The sequence below is a fragment of the Pimephales promelas genome, chromosome 4, assembly GCF_988280905.1.
Source record: "Pimephales promelas chromosome 4, fPimPro1.hap1.1, whole genome shotgun sequence".
Lineage (NCBI taxonomy): Eukaryota > Metazoa > Chordata > Actinopteri > Cypriniformes > Leuciscidae > Pimephales > Pimephales promelas.
The window spans coordinates 1,938,386-1,953,760 of NC_142772.1; the positions used below are offsets into that span (position 1 = coordinate 1,938,386).

The 15,375-nt window shown below is 40.0% G+C and overlaps 1 protein-coding gene across 1 annotated transcript in view; it reads left to right on the forward strand.

Annotated features, from left to right (window-relative positions):
- astn2 (astrotactin 2) overlaps positions 1-15,375 on the forward strand; it is a 432,572-nt gene that overhangs the window by 358,318 nt on the left and 58,879 nt on the right. The window contains exon 17 of the mRNA XM_039661894.2: positions 2,691-2,953. Coding sequence (XP_039517828.2) covers positions 2,691-2,953 — 263 coding nt within the window. The remainder of the gene's footprint in view (positions 1-2,690; positions 2,954-15,375) is intronic.

Genomic DNA, 15,375 nt, shown 5'->3' on the forward strand with positions numbered 1-15,375 from the left:
AAAGCCAACAAAATGCCAGTCAACATTTGATTACATCGTTCACAATGCATGATGGGATATGTAGTTCATTCTGTCAGTGAGGAATGCAGTGTTGTCTTGCCTCAGACAGCTTTCTGTTCTGCTACAGCTCTTCATCCTCTCCCTCCTCCTTCTCCTCCTCCTCTTCATACCCATCTTCCTCCTCTTATTCCTCCTCCTCTCCCTTCTCCTCCTCATACTCATGAACTCATATTCCTCCGCCATTGCTCCTTCTTTTCCTCCACTTCTCCTTCTCCCCTCTTCCTTTTCCGCCTCTTCATACTCGTCCTCCACGTATTCCTCATCCTCCTCCTCATCCTCCACCTCCTATTCCTCCTTCACCTCCACTTCTACTTTTCATCCTCCTCCTCCACTTCATCCTACTCCATCTCCTAGTCCTCCTTCTTCACCTCCTCTTCCTCCTCCCCCTTCATCAACCTCATCCTCTTCCTCCTACTCCTACTCCACCTCCTATTCCTTCACTTCTTCTCCCCTCTTCCCCTCCTCCTCCTATTCCTCCACTTCTTTTCCTCTCTTCCTCCTTCTCTTCCCCTCCTCCTCTTCCCCCTCCTCCTCTTCCCCCTCCTCTTCCTCTTCGTCTTCCTCCTCCTTTCCCTCCTCATTCATCCTCCTCTTCCTCCTCCTCTTTATCCTCTTCTTCCCCTCCTCATCTTCATCTTCCTCCTCCTCTTCCCCTCCTCCTTTTCCTCCTCATCTTCCTCCTCCTCTTCCTCCTCTTCATCCTCCTCCTCTTCGTCTTCCTCCTCTTCCCCTCCTCCTCTTCCTCCTCATTTTCCTCCTCATCTGCATCCTCATCTTCCTCCTCCTCTTCATACTCCTCCTCTACCTCCTCCTCCTCCTCTTCTTCCTCCTCCTCTTCTTCCTCTTCCTCATCTTCCTCCTCCTCTTCCCCTCCTCCTCTTCCTCTCCTCTTCCTCCCCTCCTCTTCCTCTTCCTCCTCCTCCTCTTCCCCCTCCTCTTCCTCCTCCTCTTCCCCTCCTCCTCTTCCTCTCCTCTTCCTCCCCTCCTCTTCCTCTTCCTCCTCCTCCTCTTCCCCCTCCTCCTCTTCCCCCTCCTCTTCCTCCTCATCTTCCCCCTCCTCCTCTTCCCCCTCCTCCTCCTCCCCCTCCTCCTCTTCCTCCTCCTCACCCCTCCTCCTCTTCTTCCTCCTCCTCCCCTCCTCATCTTCCCCTCCTCCTCTTCCTCTCCTCCTCTTCCCCTCCTCCTCTTCCTCCTCTTCTTCCCCTCCTCCTGTTCATCCTCTTCCTCCTCATCTTCCTCCTCTTCCTCCTCCTCCTCCTCCTCACCCCTCCTCCTCTTCCTCCTCCTCTTCCCCCTCCTCCTCCTCCTCAACCCTCCTCCTCTTCCTCCTCCTCCTCTTCCCCCTCCTCCTCCTCCTCCTCCTCACCCCTCCTCCTCTTCCCCCTCCTCCTCTTCTTCTCCCTTCTCCTCCTCACCCCTCCTCCTCTTCCTCCTCACCCCTCCTCTTCCTCCTCCTCCTCCCCTCCTCATCTTCCCCTCCTCCTCTTCCTCCTCTTCTTCCCCTTCTCCTGTTCATCCTCTTCCTCCTCATCTTCCTCCCCTCTTCTTCCTCCTCCTCCTCTTCCTCCTCCTCCTCTTCCCCCTCCTCCTCACCCCTCCTCCTCCTCTTCTCCCTCCTCCTCTTCCTCTCCTCATCTTCCCCTCCTCCTCCTCCCCTCCTCATCTTCCCCTCATCTTCCTCTCCTCCTCTTCCTCCTCCTCTTCATCCTCCTCCTCTTCCTCTTCCTCCTCCTCTCCTCTCCTCCTCCTGTTCATCCTCCTCCTCCTCCTCCTCCTCCTCCTCGTCTTTGCCTGTCATGCTAAACTCCTGCATAATGACTCATTCCACTGCCAGGCACAGTGTGGACGGGAATGTTCGGGGGACTGGTCTGTGGAGCGCGGAGAACAGATGCTATTATTCAGAACTGCACATCTGTTCAGACATCTCAAGGACGTACCAGCACTCAATTAAAATCTCTCCCCACATAATCACATTGTTTTGTGTCTGCCAAGGGTTCTGTGCACGAACACTGCAAACCTGTGTATTTCTACTAGCAGAGACGGTTCATCACAGTTTCACAATAGATTTTTGATGCAGGCCCATGTATCAACTATAAAATGGTGTCATTATGCTTGTTTATAATGCCCAGATGATATGGACCAAACCTTTTTGTTTATGTAAAAAAATTACAAATGATTTGCATTTGAAAAACTTTTGTCTGACAGGTAGATGATATAAGTCAGGGTTGTACAAATACTGCCTAAAGCCATTCTACTGTCACAAAGATGTCATCTGTAGACCCTCGTGACTTTGTTTCAAAGTCAGTCTCTTAATAATATCAGCTAATTTGAAAGATGTGTTACAAAGTGTGAGGGAAGGATGAGGGTCAAACACACACACACACTTGCAGCAAAGAGGACTCTGATGCCCAAATTCTCAGATTCTGTCAATTTTATTCTGATCTTCCATCAGTAAATAGCATTAAGCGCTTGTAAATGTGACATTGAAATTGCTGTGCACCTCAGTTCAATCATAATAGGCTCTTATATTGACATCACAGTGCGGATTCAGCGCTGGCCTCGATCCGAGTCTCAAATCTCCATAAATGCATCCGGCACACCAATGACCTCCTCCTGTCTCTCTCCTCCAGAAGTCACGGATCAGGGTGGCCGGCGGGACCTGAAAGCTGTCCCGTTCATCATCTACCTGTCGGGTCTCCTGAAGACTCAGCTTCTGTCTGATGACCTGGTGTCCGGCGTGGAGATCCGCTGTCAGGAGAAGGGGAGCTGCCCGGACGCCTGTCACCTGTGCAGACAGTCGGCCCGCGAGACGCCCGGTCCCACGCCGGTCCTGCTGGAGGTCAGCCGCGTCGTGCCTCTCTACAGCCTGGTGCAGGACAACATCACTAAAGAGGTAATCATATACAGATATCTGATCAAGACTTTCAACATCACTAAAGAGGGATATACTGTATACCTGCATATCTGACACTTTAAAAAATGCTGGGTTGTTTTAACTTAATTTTGGGTCAAATGTGGACAAACTAAAATATAATTTAAAAATGTAACCCAATGGCAGGGTTTGTCCATATTTGACCCAAAATTGGGTTAAAACAACCCAGTGGATGAAGTTTTTACTGCTATACATAAAGGCTCATATCAGAACCAAATTGGGTTGCCAGATTGTTTCCACACAAAAGTGTATTTTTGAATACTAGCGTTCAAAATTTTGGATATTTTTAATGTTTTTGAAATGAGTCTCATATGCTCACCAAAGCTGCCAAAAAATACAATAAAAACAGCGATATTGTGAAATATTAGGACAATTTAAAACAGCTGTTTTCTATTTTGGATTCTATTTGGATAAAATGTAATTTATTCCTGTGATCAAATCTGAATGTTCAGCATCATTACTCCAGTCTTCAGTGTCACATGATCCTTCAGATATCACCGATTTGCTTCATAAAGAAAACTGTAAACATCAGGGAATTTGAAGAAGAAAAGCCAAAAGAATAGAATTAAATCTTTTACGTGACATTTTAAGTCATGGGAATCCTGAAATTCTTAATTCAGAATGAACCTCATATCTCAAGAAGCTCTTACAGTGGAAAGAAGACGGTGCCACTTGTATTGATGAGGTTTATGTGCATCAAATAAAATAAAATCATGGTGACATCATAGCCAACAAAAGGGGAGGAGGAATAAGCGAATAAAAACAACAACAACAAAAAAAAAACACAGTTTGTTCATGAATATAATTGTCAACTCAATTCAAATGTATTTATATACTGCTTGTCACACACTCTAAAAATGCTGGGTTGTTTTAACCCAAATTTGGGTCAAATATGGACAAACCCAAATGTGCGGTTAAAAATTCTATAAAAAAAAATTACAGTTGAAAGTGAAAGTTGAAGTTGGGTTAAAATTTGAAATTACATTTGTAACCCAACATTTGGGTTTGTCCATATTTGACCCAAATTTGGGTTCTAACAACCCAGAATTGTTTAGAGTGTACACTCTAAACAAAGCTGGGTTGTTTTAACCCAATTTTGGGTCAAATATGGACAAACCCAATTGTTGGATTAAAAAATGCAATTTATAAATTTAACCCAACAGCTGGGTTTGTCCATATTTGACCCAAAATTGGGTTAAAACAACCCAGCATTTTTTTTTTTTTTTAGTTTTTTTAAATCTCGTGATGAAACAAGCAATCACTTGAGTATGTGAATATATTTGTGCATACTTATAAATTCAACTTTATATAAAGAACTGGGCGATAAGATATTGTGTGCACTCTAAAACATGCTGGGTAGTTTCAACCCAAATTTGGGTCAAAATTGAACAAACCCGAATATTGGGAGAAAAATGTCATTAAAAAGTTGAAAGTGAAAGTTGAAGTTGGGTTAAAATTACATTTTTAACCTAACATTTGGGTTTGTCCATATTTGACCCAAATTTGGGTTCAAACAACCCAGCATTGTTTAGAGTGTAGTAGATTAGAGCAGGAGAAAATATAGTTTACCTCTCGTGATGAAACGAGCAATCAGGCAGTTGAGATATATAAACTCTAAAAAATGCTGGGTTGTTTTAACCCAATTTTGGGTCAAATATGGACAAACCCAGCCATTGGGTTACATTTTAAATTACATTTTTAAACCCATGGCTGGGTTTGTCCATGTTTTACCCAAAATTGGGTTAAAACAACCCAGCATTTTGGGTCAAATATGGACAAACCCAGCCATTGGGTTACATTTTAAATTACATTTTTAAACCCATGGCTGGGTTTGTCCATGTTTTACCCAAAATTGGGTTAAAACAACCCTGGGTTGTTTTAGCCCAATTTTAGGTAAAATATGGACAATCCCAACTATTGGGTTAAAATTATCATTTAAAAATGTTACTCAATGGCTGGGTTTGTCCATATTTGACCCAAAATTGGGTTAAAACAACCCAGCATTTTTAGAGTGTTATAAATACACTTGAGTATGTGAATATATTTGTACACTCTAAAAAATGCTGGGTTGTTTTAACCCAATTTTGGGTCAAATATGGACAAACCCGAAATGTTGGGTTAAAAATGTAATGTAAAAATTTAACCCAACGGCTGGGTTAGTCCATATTTGACCCAAAGTTGGGTTAAAACAACCCAGCATTTTTTAGAGTGTAGATACTTATAAATTTAACTTTATATAAAGAGCTGGGTGATGCGCTCTAAAACTTGCTGGGTTGTTTCAACCCAAATTTGGGTCAAATATGGACAAACCCAAATGTTGGGTTAAAATTTTCATAAAAAAATTACAGTTGTAAGTGAAAGTTGAAGTTAAAATTACATTTTTAACCCAACATTTGGGTTAAAACAACCAAGCATTGTTTAGAGTGTACAACATGACCTTGTATCAACATGAAAATTGTTCCTTAAATAACTATGAATTCCAGCTGAAGGTTTAATGTTCTGCATGTGGAAGATAAACATGACCTCTTCAGATATAGTTTTCTTGCTTGATGCTGGCAGTGTAAATAAATGACGTATTCTGTTGCTCCTGATGTACCAGTAGATGGCAGGAGTGATTTCCATTTCACCCGAGAAGGCTTAGTCTTTCTGGAGAACTGAGTAGACGGTGCTAGACAGTGACAAGGCATTGAACTATCATACACGAATATCGTAATAAAAGACTAATAAAAAGGTTAACCCGTTTCTTGGGCGGATATATATATATCTCCTTTGTCCGTATATAAGGAGATTGCATTAGTAGCCGTGAGTCACAGACGTAATGAGGATATTAAATTGACTTTTGGAGCAGATTTGCAAAGGCTTTCTTTTCCGCATCATCATCCCTCGTACCGATGACGTCTTGACAGGCAAGATGCCATTAAGCAGAGTCTGTTGTCTAGAGAGTGACTCATGTAATAAATGTCCTGCTTTGGCCCGGCGTGTACCTGACGGGATCGGACCCGCTCCACAACACAGCTAATTGCTTCTCATACTGAAGCCGGTGTGTGTGTGGACCTTGCTATAACAGGAGCTTCAACAATGACGAAAGGCTCTCAATCGATAGCAGACGGCCTCTAGCGGGTATCTGTCGATTGGTAAACAAACAGGAGAGAAAAGCGCAGCCGAGTCGACTGGGAACATGCTCTGAAAACACTGCGAGATTATGAGGATGATATTGATGTCATCGACCCCGGGGACGAGCCAGGACTCCTCTCGATTAGAGTAACGCACACAAAGACATCTTCAGACACAATGCATGTTCTTCTGAAGCTGAAACGACGCCTCTTTTGGCATGTTTCCGATGGAAATGATGGATTCGGTCTGCGTTTACATTGACTTGAGAACCAAACATTGGCATTCCTGCATAATCTGCCCACAATTAAACACGCCGCATTGTGGCCTCTGTTTAGGAGTCTCGCCGCTAAAGCACATTTTAACAGCTTTAAAGGCTTAACCTATTATGGAAAATTCACTTTTACATGGTGCTTGAACATAAATGTGTGTTGGCAGTGTGTGAGCAAAACCACCCTAGAATGATAAAAATCCACCCATCTCAATAAATCATCTGCACTGCTAAGATTCAGCGCTTTGTGACCTAGAATTGAGCAAGGGGTTTGATTGACAGTGTGGTTGTGGCATAGACCCCGCCCTCGGTGATCTATACACCATCCTCCATTGTTTCCACGACAGCCGGTAATGTCTCTTGGAAACATAAGTGTTCTGTCGTGGGTTAATCCTGCTGTTAAAAGTTAATCCTCAAGTGTGGATCGTCGTCTACTGTACATCCATACTTGCAAAAAGACACGATTACAACTCTATAAGTACATAAATGTACCAAATAACCATACCGAGACGTACAGGTCCATTCTCATTTGTGTTTATTCTGCCGGAGTCTCTTCATCATCTGGGTCTGATCAGGGACTATTTATATATTCCGATTCAAACATGTACGGCTGAATGACATTCAGAACAGAGGTTTCTCTCGCTCTCTCAGTACCGACTGCCATAGGTATCAAGTTACGCCCTCATCCAAAGGCAGGGCGGGGATATGCATCTCATTTGCATTTAAGGTGGTATACACCAAAACAGCTCATTTTTAAACAGACCCCAAAAATGACATTTTCAAATGGTTATAATAAATTAACTATGGGGTATTTTGAGCTGAAGCTTCACAAATATATTCTGGGGACATCCGATCTTGTAAAAAGGGGCATAATAGGTGCCCTTTAAGGTCTTACAACCTGTTTTTGATGCAACTATCAAAACTCAATATGAACCAGGATGGAGTTTTTATACAGGCCATATTAGTTCTTTCGAGGAATCTTGATGTTGTTTCAGACTCTGAAACTCAGAACGCTCTGTTTACTTCCAGGCCCCTCCATCTGAAAAGCACACTGTGCTCTGATTGGTCGGCTGGAGCAGTGTGTTGTGATTGGTCGAGCGCTTTGAGTGTGTTTGGGAAATGTCCCGCCCCTTTAAGTTTAACACACTACTAACTAACTCAACAGGCCTCGCCCCTTTATTCTGCGCATTAATTATTATAATGAGCAATATTGTGACGTGTTCGTTCCCGAAAGAAACTTAAGAACACAATGGAGGCGTTTCAGGAGTTCAGAAACTCTGATATAGAGAATAACTGGAGCTTTCCAGAGCTTTTTCATGCAACATTACACACACTCCAAACATAATAGGTCCTGTTTTAAAAGTTTTGAAAGCATATTTTTAATGTTTTCAGTATATTCAGGTTTCTTCTATGCCACCCTGAGCTGCTTTTATTGCAATTGTCAGAAGTTATGAACTTTATTAGATTTGTCACGGATTAAACGGCTATTGCCGGATATGATGCATATGTTTTTATCATTCTTGCCTGATTGAGTCTCTTTCTGAGCTTCAGTTATGTTCTGAAATTATTAGTCCATTTCCTTAAAAACACTCGGCCGGGACTTGCAGAGCTTCTCATATGACAGTTTTGATCCTGTTTTCATCACGGTCCTCCTCCAGCTGCACACACTCTCACACACACTCATACATTGTTCTCTATATTTCTGTGCAAGTAGGAAACTCATCAATCATTTTAAGATTAAGGGGGAACTCTTAGGACACAGATAAGAGACGAAGAAATATATATTCCCAGCCGTTTTCTCATACATCTGGCAACACGTTTCTAATGCATCTCTAATCTAAACTCAGCCTATATATTTCTCTATACATGTTATTGCATATTTGGGAATGATTCATACCTGCATATGTTGTAATGCTTAATCAAAATGTCATAACTGGATATTCCAGTAAAATCAACTTTCTTCTCTCTGTGACAGTCCCATTTAAACCCACATTAAAAGTGCAGTCAAATTAATTATGAAACCCACACCCACATCTCAAAATCCAACAAACAACACATTGAACCCCAATCTCCGGCATGCATTTTTCTCTCTTTTATGCACTAAGATGTATGTCACAATATGTCTGAACCATACTTTTAAGCAAGAATGCAGGCACTCTTGCATGAGCTGCATTCTCAGCATTGCCACTAGGGGCGCTACAGTGAAGAGTGCAAAAGGGGTGTGAGGGCCACTGTCCTGAAGAGTTTGGCTACACTGTAATATGCCTATAGCTGATTCGGGTGTTGGGGATGAACATTACAGGAGCAGGATTGGACACCTCTGGTGTAAAGTGTGTTTATTCTGTCGGGTTAACCAGAGTACTGCACACGTTTTTGGTCTTAGTTATGCATGTTTAATTCCTCTTGCATACAGTGGCCAAAAGTGATGTCCGGCCTCTTCACTTTTTATCCAAATGTTACTAAAAATGCGCTTTTTAAGCATATTACGTACACTGTAAAAATAAATATGCTTTATATTATGCAATATTATTAATTAAATTTAACAAATTAGAACTGAAATTCCTTAAAATTTAACCATTTAAAATGAGTAAAACTTACAGCAACATCCAAAAAAACATAAATTGAAGTCGCCATTATGGTGATCGGTGTTTGTTTTAAAATTACCGTGATTCTGCTCGTTAACATCAGGTGTCTTCAATGATGGCAATATAAAATAAACGTCTGACGTCTGTCTGTTTGTGAGATATTTTTGGTGTAAACTTTACTCAGTTGAAATGGTTAACTTTTAAACAATAATTTGATTAATTATTACTCAATTCTAATTTGTTAAATGTAATTAATAAAATTGCTTGTAATCTGTGGCCACAATTCTATTGATTAGATAAAGCATATTCATTTTTACAGCGTAGTTGCACTTGCAATCAATGACATGATGTCATTTCATACAAAGAAATTATGAAAACATGCAAAAACAAGAGAGAACTGAAGTTTTTCATAGCAAAAGAAAACCTGTGCCTGCTGTAGTTTGTGTAGTTTTAAATGGAAAACTTACATTTCTGACTTTTTTTTTACCACAATTGCGATAAAAAGATAAAAGTATAAATTACGAGAAAACATTTCACATTTTTATTTTTTTTATTATTCTAATTATTCTGTGGCGGAAACAAGCATCCATAAATAACCAAGTTTAGCGATTTGATTATACCCCATTTTTTATAATATTTTCCTTATATTTAGATGGCTTATTGAACTTGTAGAGTAATTAAAAACGAACATCTGGAATGAATGCAAGATGTTTTTTTTAATCTTCTGATTAAAACAAAGCGCACACATTTACATTGATGCTGAACGTTTATGAGTGTGGCACGTTTCTCACACACCGGTAGTTTCAGGTTCACTTTAAATTAATTCGCTTTGATGATAAATGTTGTTTATAATTTTGTTTGTTTTTATTTGTATAGTTAAACAGAAACTATGTTTGTTTTACACTCTGAATACTCTGTTCAATTTTCATTTTGTTGCAGACTTAGAGGAACTACAATACATGTTGGTATGTATTGTAAACATTTTGATTTATTTTATTTATTTATTTTTTTTCTCTCAGCAATGCAATTTGGTCCCTGTGTGACTTATAGTTTGGTGCGACTCGTTTATCTGGAAAATGTGTTTTTTAAATTCCCTATGTAATTTACAAATGCATGTCGAACGATCTTTACTTGTTTCTCTCGAATATACATCACAATGAAGACTGTCACTATACTGACGTTATGCATTGCGAAACTTAGCAGAAACAATCTTTGCAGATTAATTTTTACAAATCGGGTTGAAGTTGAATTGGATGCTCGAGCATAACAGCACTGACCGATATAAACGAGGTTGAGATTAACCATCAGTCTGCATCAACGGAGGCTTGTCAAACAAAGTCATCTGTCACACGCTTTCTTTTCCCCATGCTAACTCCCACTGCCAAGCATCTTTTATTTGCCCTCCAAAACTTGTTCTTTTTCAGCTCTGCAAAACTTTCCGAGAAAGCAATTCCCCGAAAGCGAAGGAGGTGTGTGTTGAAGATAGTCTTGACTGTAATTGAGTATACGGCTGCTTATTGGAGGTCTGCACATTCAAAGCCGTGCAACCAATCCGATCACGGTGCAATCAAGAAGAAAACGACGGATAGTCGGTATTAAACCCTATAGGCAAGATGCTGACTGAAATCAATTTTCCAGGGAATGCTACACCCATGGATTCTGCTGGCCATTTAGGTTGATAGAGAAAGCAAATCCAATCAGCTTATAGGCACCCTTGAGGCTTTCCACCTTTATTTGCATTGTTCGTGTCCCCTCCTGAACCCCGGATTCAATCGAAGCCACGGCTCCTTTCCTGGAAGATGGTTATAGGCGTTCCTAGAAACAGGGACATTTCCTTCACTGCATTAGGCCGAATGATCGGAATGACCTGTTCGCTGAGGTTTTGGGTCATCGGATGAATCAATTCCTCGGGCCAGCTGGCTAATGTTTGCACGTATCAGACGCTGATTGGGGACAGTAATAGGGTGAGCTCAACAGATAATGCCATTTAGACGTCATGATTGTCGTGTCATTGAGAGCTGAGGAGTTTTGTGGAACTCGGCAGTTTCAGAAAAGAAAGCAGTTTCTGGCCTTAAAGGTGCAATGAGTGTCTATTAAAGGGTACACGATATAAATGATACATTTGTGGTCTATATAAAGCATAACTGCAATGCTTGGGTCTGAATTCCTCATTATTATACTGTAGCTCCACAGGCCCCTTTTCAACCCCTTGTCTGATGTGCGTCTGTGAGCTACTCGTTTTGAAGCGGCCCCTTTAAATAAAATGGTGATGTGTCACACTCCGCCCACTCTCCAGGTCGAGGAGTTCAACTCCACCCCGTTCGGCCATTTTTGTAGTTTGATTAGAGATATACTATTATATACTATAGCTTCAAAGAACATTTTCTTTTAAAGGAGTAGTTCACTTTTGAAAAAAACCTTTTGCTGATAATTTACTCGCCCCCATGTCATCCGAGATGTCCGTGTCTTTATTTCTTCAGTCGAAAAGAAATTAAGGTTTTTGATGAAATTTTTCTCCATATAATCGACTTCAATGGGGTCCAAACGGTTCAAGGTCCAAAAGAGAGTTTCAGTGCAATATGCAAACTGTTCAAAGGGCTTTAAACGATTACAGACGATGAATAAGGGTCTTATCAAGCGAAACGATCGTTCACTTTATAAATAAATAACAAAGTTTAAGTTTTATAAGCTCAAACGCTCGCCTTGCTCTGTTCTGTAACGCACTCCTGTTCGAACTCGTTCATCAAAATGAACCAATCTTTTTCCGAGTCATTTGGTTCATTCGGCTAAAGAAACGAACGAATTGATTCGGAAAAAGATTTGTTCATTTTGATGAACGAGTTCGAACAGGAGAGTCACGAACGCGCATCACAGAACAGAGCAAGGCGAGCGTTTGATCTTATAAAACTTAAACTTTGTTATTTTTTTTAAAAAAATGAGCGATCATTTCGCTTGATAAGACCCTTATTCATCATCTGGAATCGTTTAAAGCCTTTTGAACAGTTTGCAATTTGTGCTGAAAGTTTCTTTTGGACCTTGAACCGTTTGGTTCCCATTGAAGTCCATTATATGGAAAAAAAATCCTGGAACTTTTTCATTAAAAACCTTAATTTCTTTTCGACTGAAGAAAAACACGGCCATCTTGGATGACATGGGGGTGAGTAAATTATCAGCAACAGTTTTTTGAAAAGTGAACTAATCCTTTAAGTAGTCAATTAGTCAATTAGGTTACAAGTAGTTAACAAAGACATAAATTAACTGAGACAAACCTTTGTAAAAAAAAAAAAAAAAAAATCATATTGAGGAGGTTTAAATTACTGGGGTCAAATTGACCCCAGTGGGTAAAAAATGTCATCAGATTTGAGGGTAACAGGAGGGTTAAAACAAGCACACTGACAAGATAAATGACTACGATTTAATCTTACCACTAAAAATCTGTATTGATAACATGATGCGTTTAGAAAAGCATCAGAAAACACAGCAGCTAAACGACCATTGATGAAACTCAAGAACGACATGTAACGTTACTGAAAAACAAATACAAAGAAAGACAAAAGTACTGCTAAACCATGACCAACATGTGTTTTGAGTCAAAATGAACAAATCTTTTTCCGAGTCAATTCGTTCGTTGACTGAAAAAAATAACACGAAAAAAGATTCGTTCATTTTGATGAACGAGTTCGAACAGGAGAGTCACGAACAGAGCAAGGCAACCATTTGAGCTTATAAAACTTAAACTTTGTTATTTATTTTTTAAATGAGCGATCGTTTCGCTTGATAAGACCCTTATTCATCGTCTGGAATCGTTTAAAGCCCTTTGAACGGTTTGCAGTTTGCACTGAAACACTGGTTCACTGGTTCCCATTGAAGTCCATTATATGGAGAAAAATCCTGGAATGTTTTCATCAAAAACTTTAATTTCTTTTCGACTGAAGAAAGAAAGACGTGGACATCTCAGAAAACATGGGGGTGAGTAAATTTTCAGCAAAAGTTTTTTTTTTTAAAGTGAACTACTCCTTTAAGGCCGCCACTGGTGATGATGTAATAGGTGGGCACGGCTCTGAGGCTTCGCCTTCAGTTAAAACATGAACACGCTGCTTTGTAGTAGAAACTGACATCTTAATTCAAATTGAAAATGACACCAGCACTGTTTTGTCATTTTTAATAGTTTAATAGTGTTGTGTGTTCGTCTTGTTATTGAGGGGAAAAGACGCAGCACATTTTTACATATTGATCTGACTGTAGATCTCCGCACTAACAGTAAACCACAGCTCAGGTATTCTGGACTTTATTTTTAACTTTGCCGTGAGGTCTTTAGGGTTCCCCGTCACACACACTCTCTGTCTGACCTCCATAAGATCCCCACTCATTACACACACACACACACGTCCCTAATTACCCTCCCTGTTTACTCAGTTGAAACTGGCTTAGGTTACTCTGCATACATAAACAGAGCCATAATCGTTTTGTCTATTTTTCACATGTGCAGTTGAGCAGTCAAGCGTGCTTTTTCTAGGAAACCGCTGGTGGTAAATGTGTGTGCACGTCTGCGGCTCTCCGTTTGTCCTGCGCTCATCAGCATTGGGATTTCATGTTGCACTTTTCTGGTCATCTGTTTCCCATTTGCAGGAACTTTTTTAACCCTTTTCACAATTTGCCGAATGCCACTCTAATGGGCATATTTGTTAAACCTTTCAGCGGCACTTTCATAGTGTTGGCTGGGAATGCATGATCTGACATGAAGGGCAGATCCTTCACGTAAACTCTCAAGATGTGCCCTTCCTGCACCTCCGAATACATGTTTAACTAGTTGTATAGGCTGTGGGGTTGTCAAACTGTTGTTTTCATGGGGAAGCTTTCTCATTTGATCGCTGGTTTCCGAAGGGTTACTTCCAGTATATTGTCTTGCGCATCATGACATGAAAAGGTGTGCGTACAGTCTAGGGCTGTCGATCTTCCTCTATAATACTATTCAAATTCCATCCCTTATTTTATTTAATATTCGAATAATATTCAAAACTTAAATGCTCAAATTCATCCTATTATTAATATTTACGGCATTACACAGGCTTACGGATCGCCAATGCCACTATAGCATGTGGTTGTTGTTACACGTTCTGTCCACTAGAGGGACATCTAATAAACATTTTTTTCGTGCTGAATATGGTTGAAGCGCTTCCGATGGTTTTCGGCTAATATATCCGTGAAAACACCACCAAAAATTCGAAAACTTATATCGAAACTTATTATAACTTATATATGTTGACGATACAGCGTGGATAACGTGCACTCTTGTGTTACGATTCTAAAACTTTATTGTTCATCAGTCGAAACAAAAGCATTTCATTTTCACATGCGTGTAAGCCAAGGCAGCGAGAAAGTAAGATTGCATATACAGTAACATTTAATATATATATGTATATATATACATAAAAAACAATATTCGAATAGTAACTACAGAATTCGAATAGTATTTATTTTTTAAATATTCAAATTATATTCAAATTTCGGAATTCGTTCCAACAGCCCTAGTACAGTCAGCCTGTTCTCACGTATAATTTATACTCGAAGATGAGTTTTTATGTGCATATGATACACAGTTTTCGCGTGCATTTGATACGCAGTTCATTTGCGTGTAATACACACACACCCCACACCACTAATTCTACACTTAAAAAATAATCCTGTAAAAAAATGGTAAACTATTGTCAGCTGTGGTTGCCAGCATCATACCGTAAAAATACAGTGTGTTACTGTTTTTGAAATTAACAGCTAAATACTGTATTGTCAGCTGCAGTATAAAACTTTAATTGAATAGCTACACTGTAAAAAATGATCCTGTAAACAAAAACGGTAAACTACTGGCAGCTGTGGTTGCCAGCATCATACCGTAACTATACGGTGTGTTACTGTTTTTGTGTCAGAGCATATAGCTGTTAAATTAAAGTTTTATACTGTTGCTGACAATACGGTATTTAGCTGTAAATTTCAAAAACAGCAAGACACTGTATTTTTACGGTATGATGCTGGCAACCACAGCTGCCGGTCTTTACCGTCTTTTTTTTTTGTTACAGCATTATTTTTTACAGTGTGTGCCGGTATGCATCAAAACATCTCACACTTTAGAACAGCATCATATGAACATATCTGAAATGATCGTGTAAAAAAAAACGGTAAGCTACCGGCAGCTGTGGTTGCCAGCATCATACCGTAACTATACAGTGTGTTACGGTTTTTGTGTTTGAGCATATAGCTGTTAAATTAAAGTTTTATAATGTCACTGACAATACAGTATTTAGCTGTAAATTTCAAAAACAGCAAAACACTGTATTTTTACGGTATGATGCTGGCAACCACAGCTGCCAGTCTTTACCGTCTTTTTTTTTTTTTACAAAATTATTTTTTACAGTGTGTGC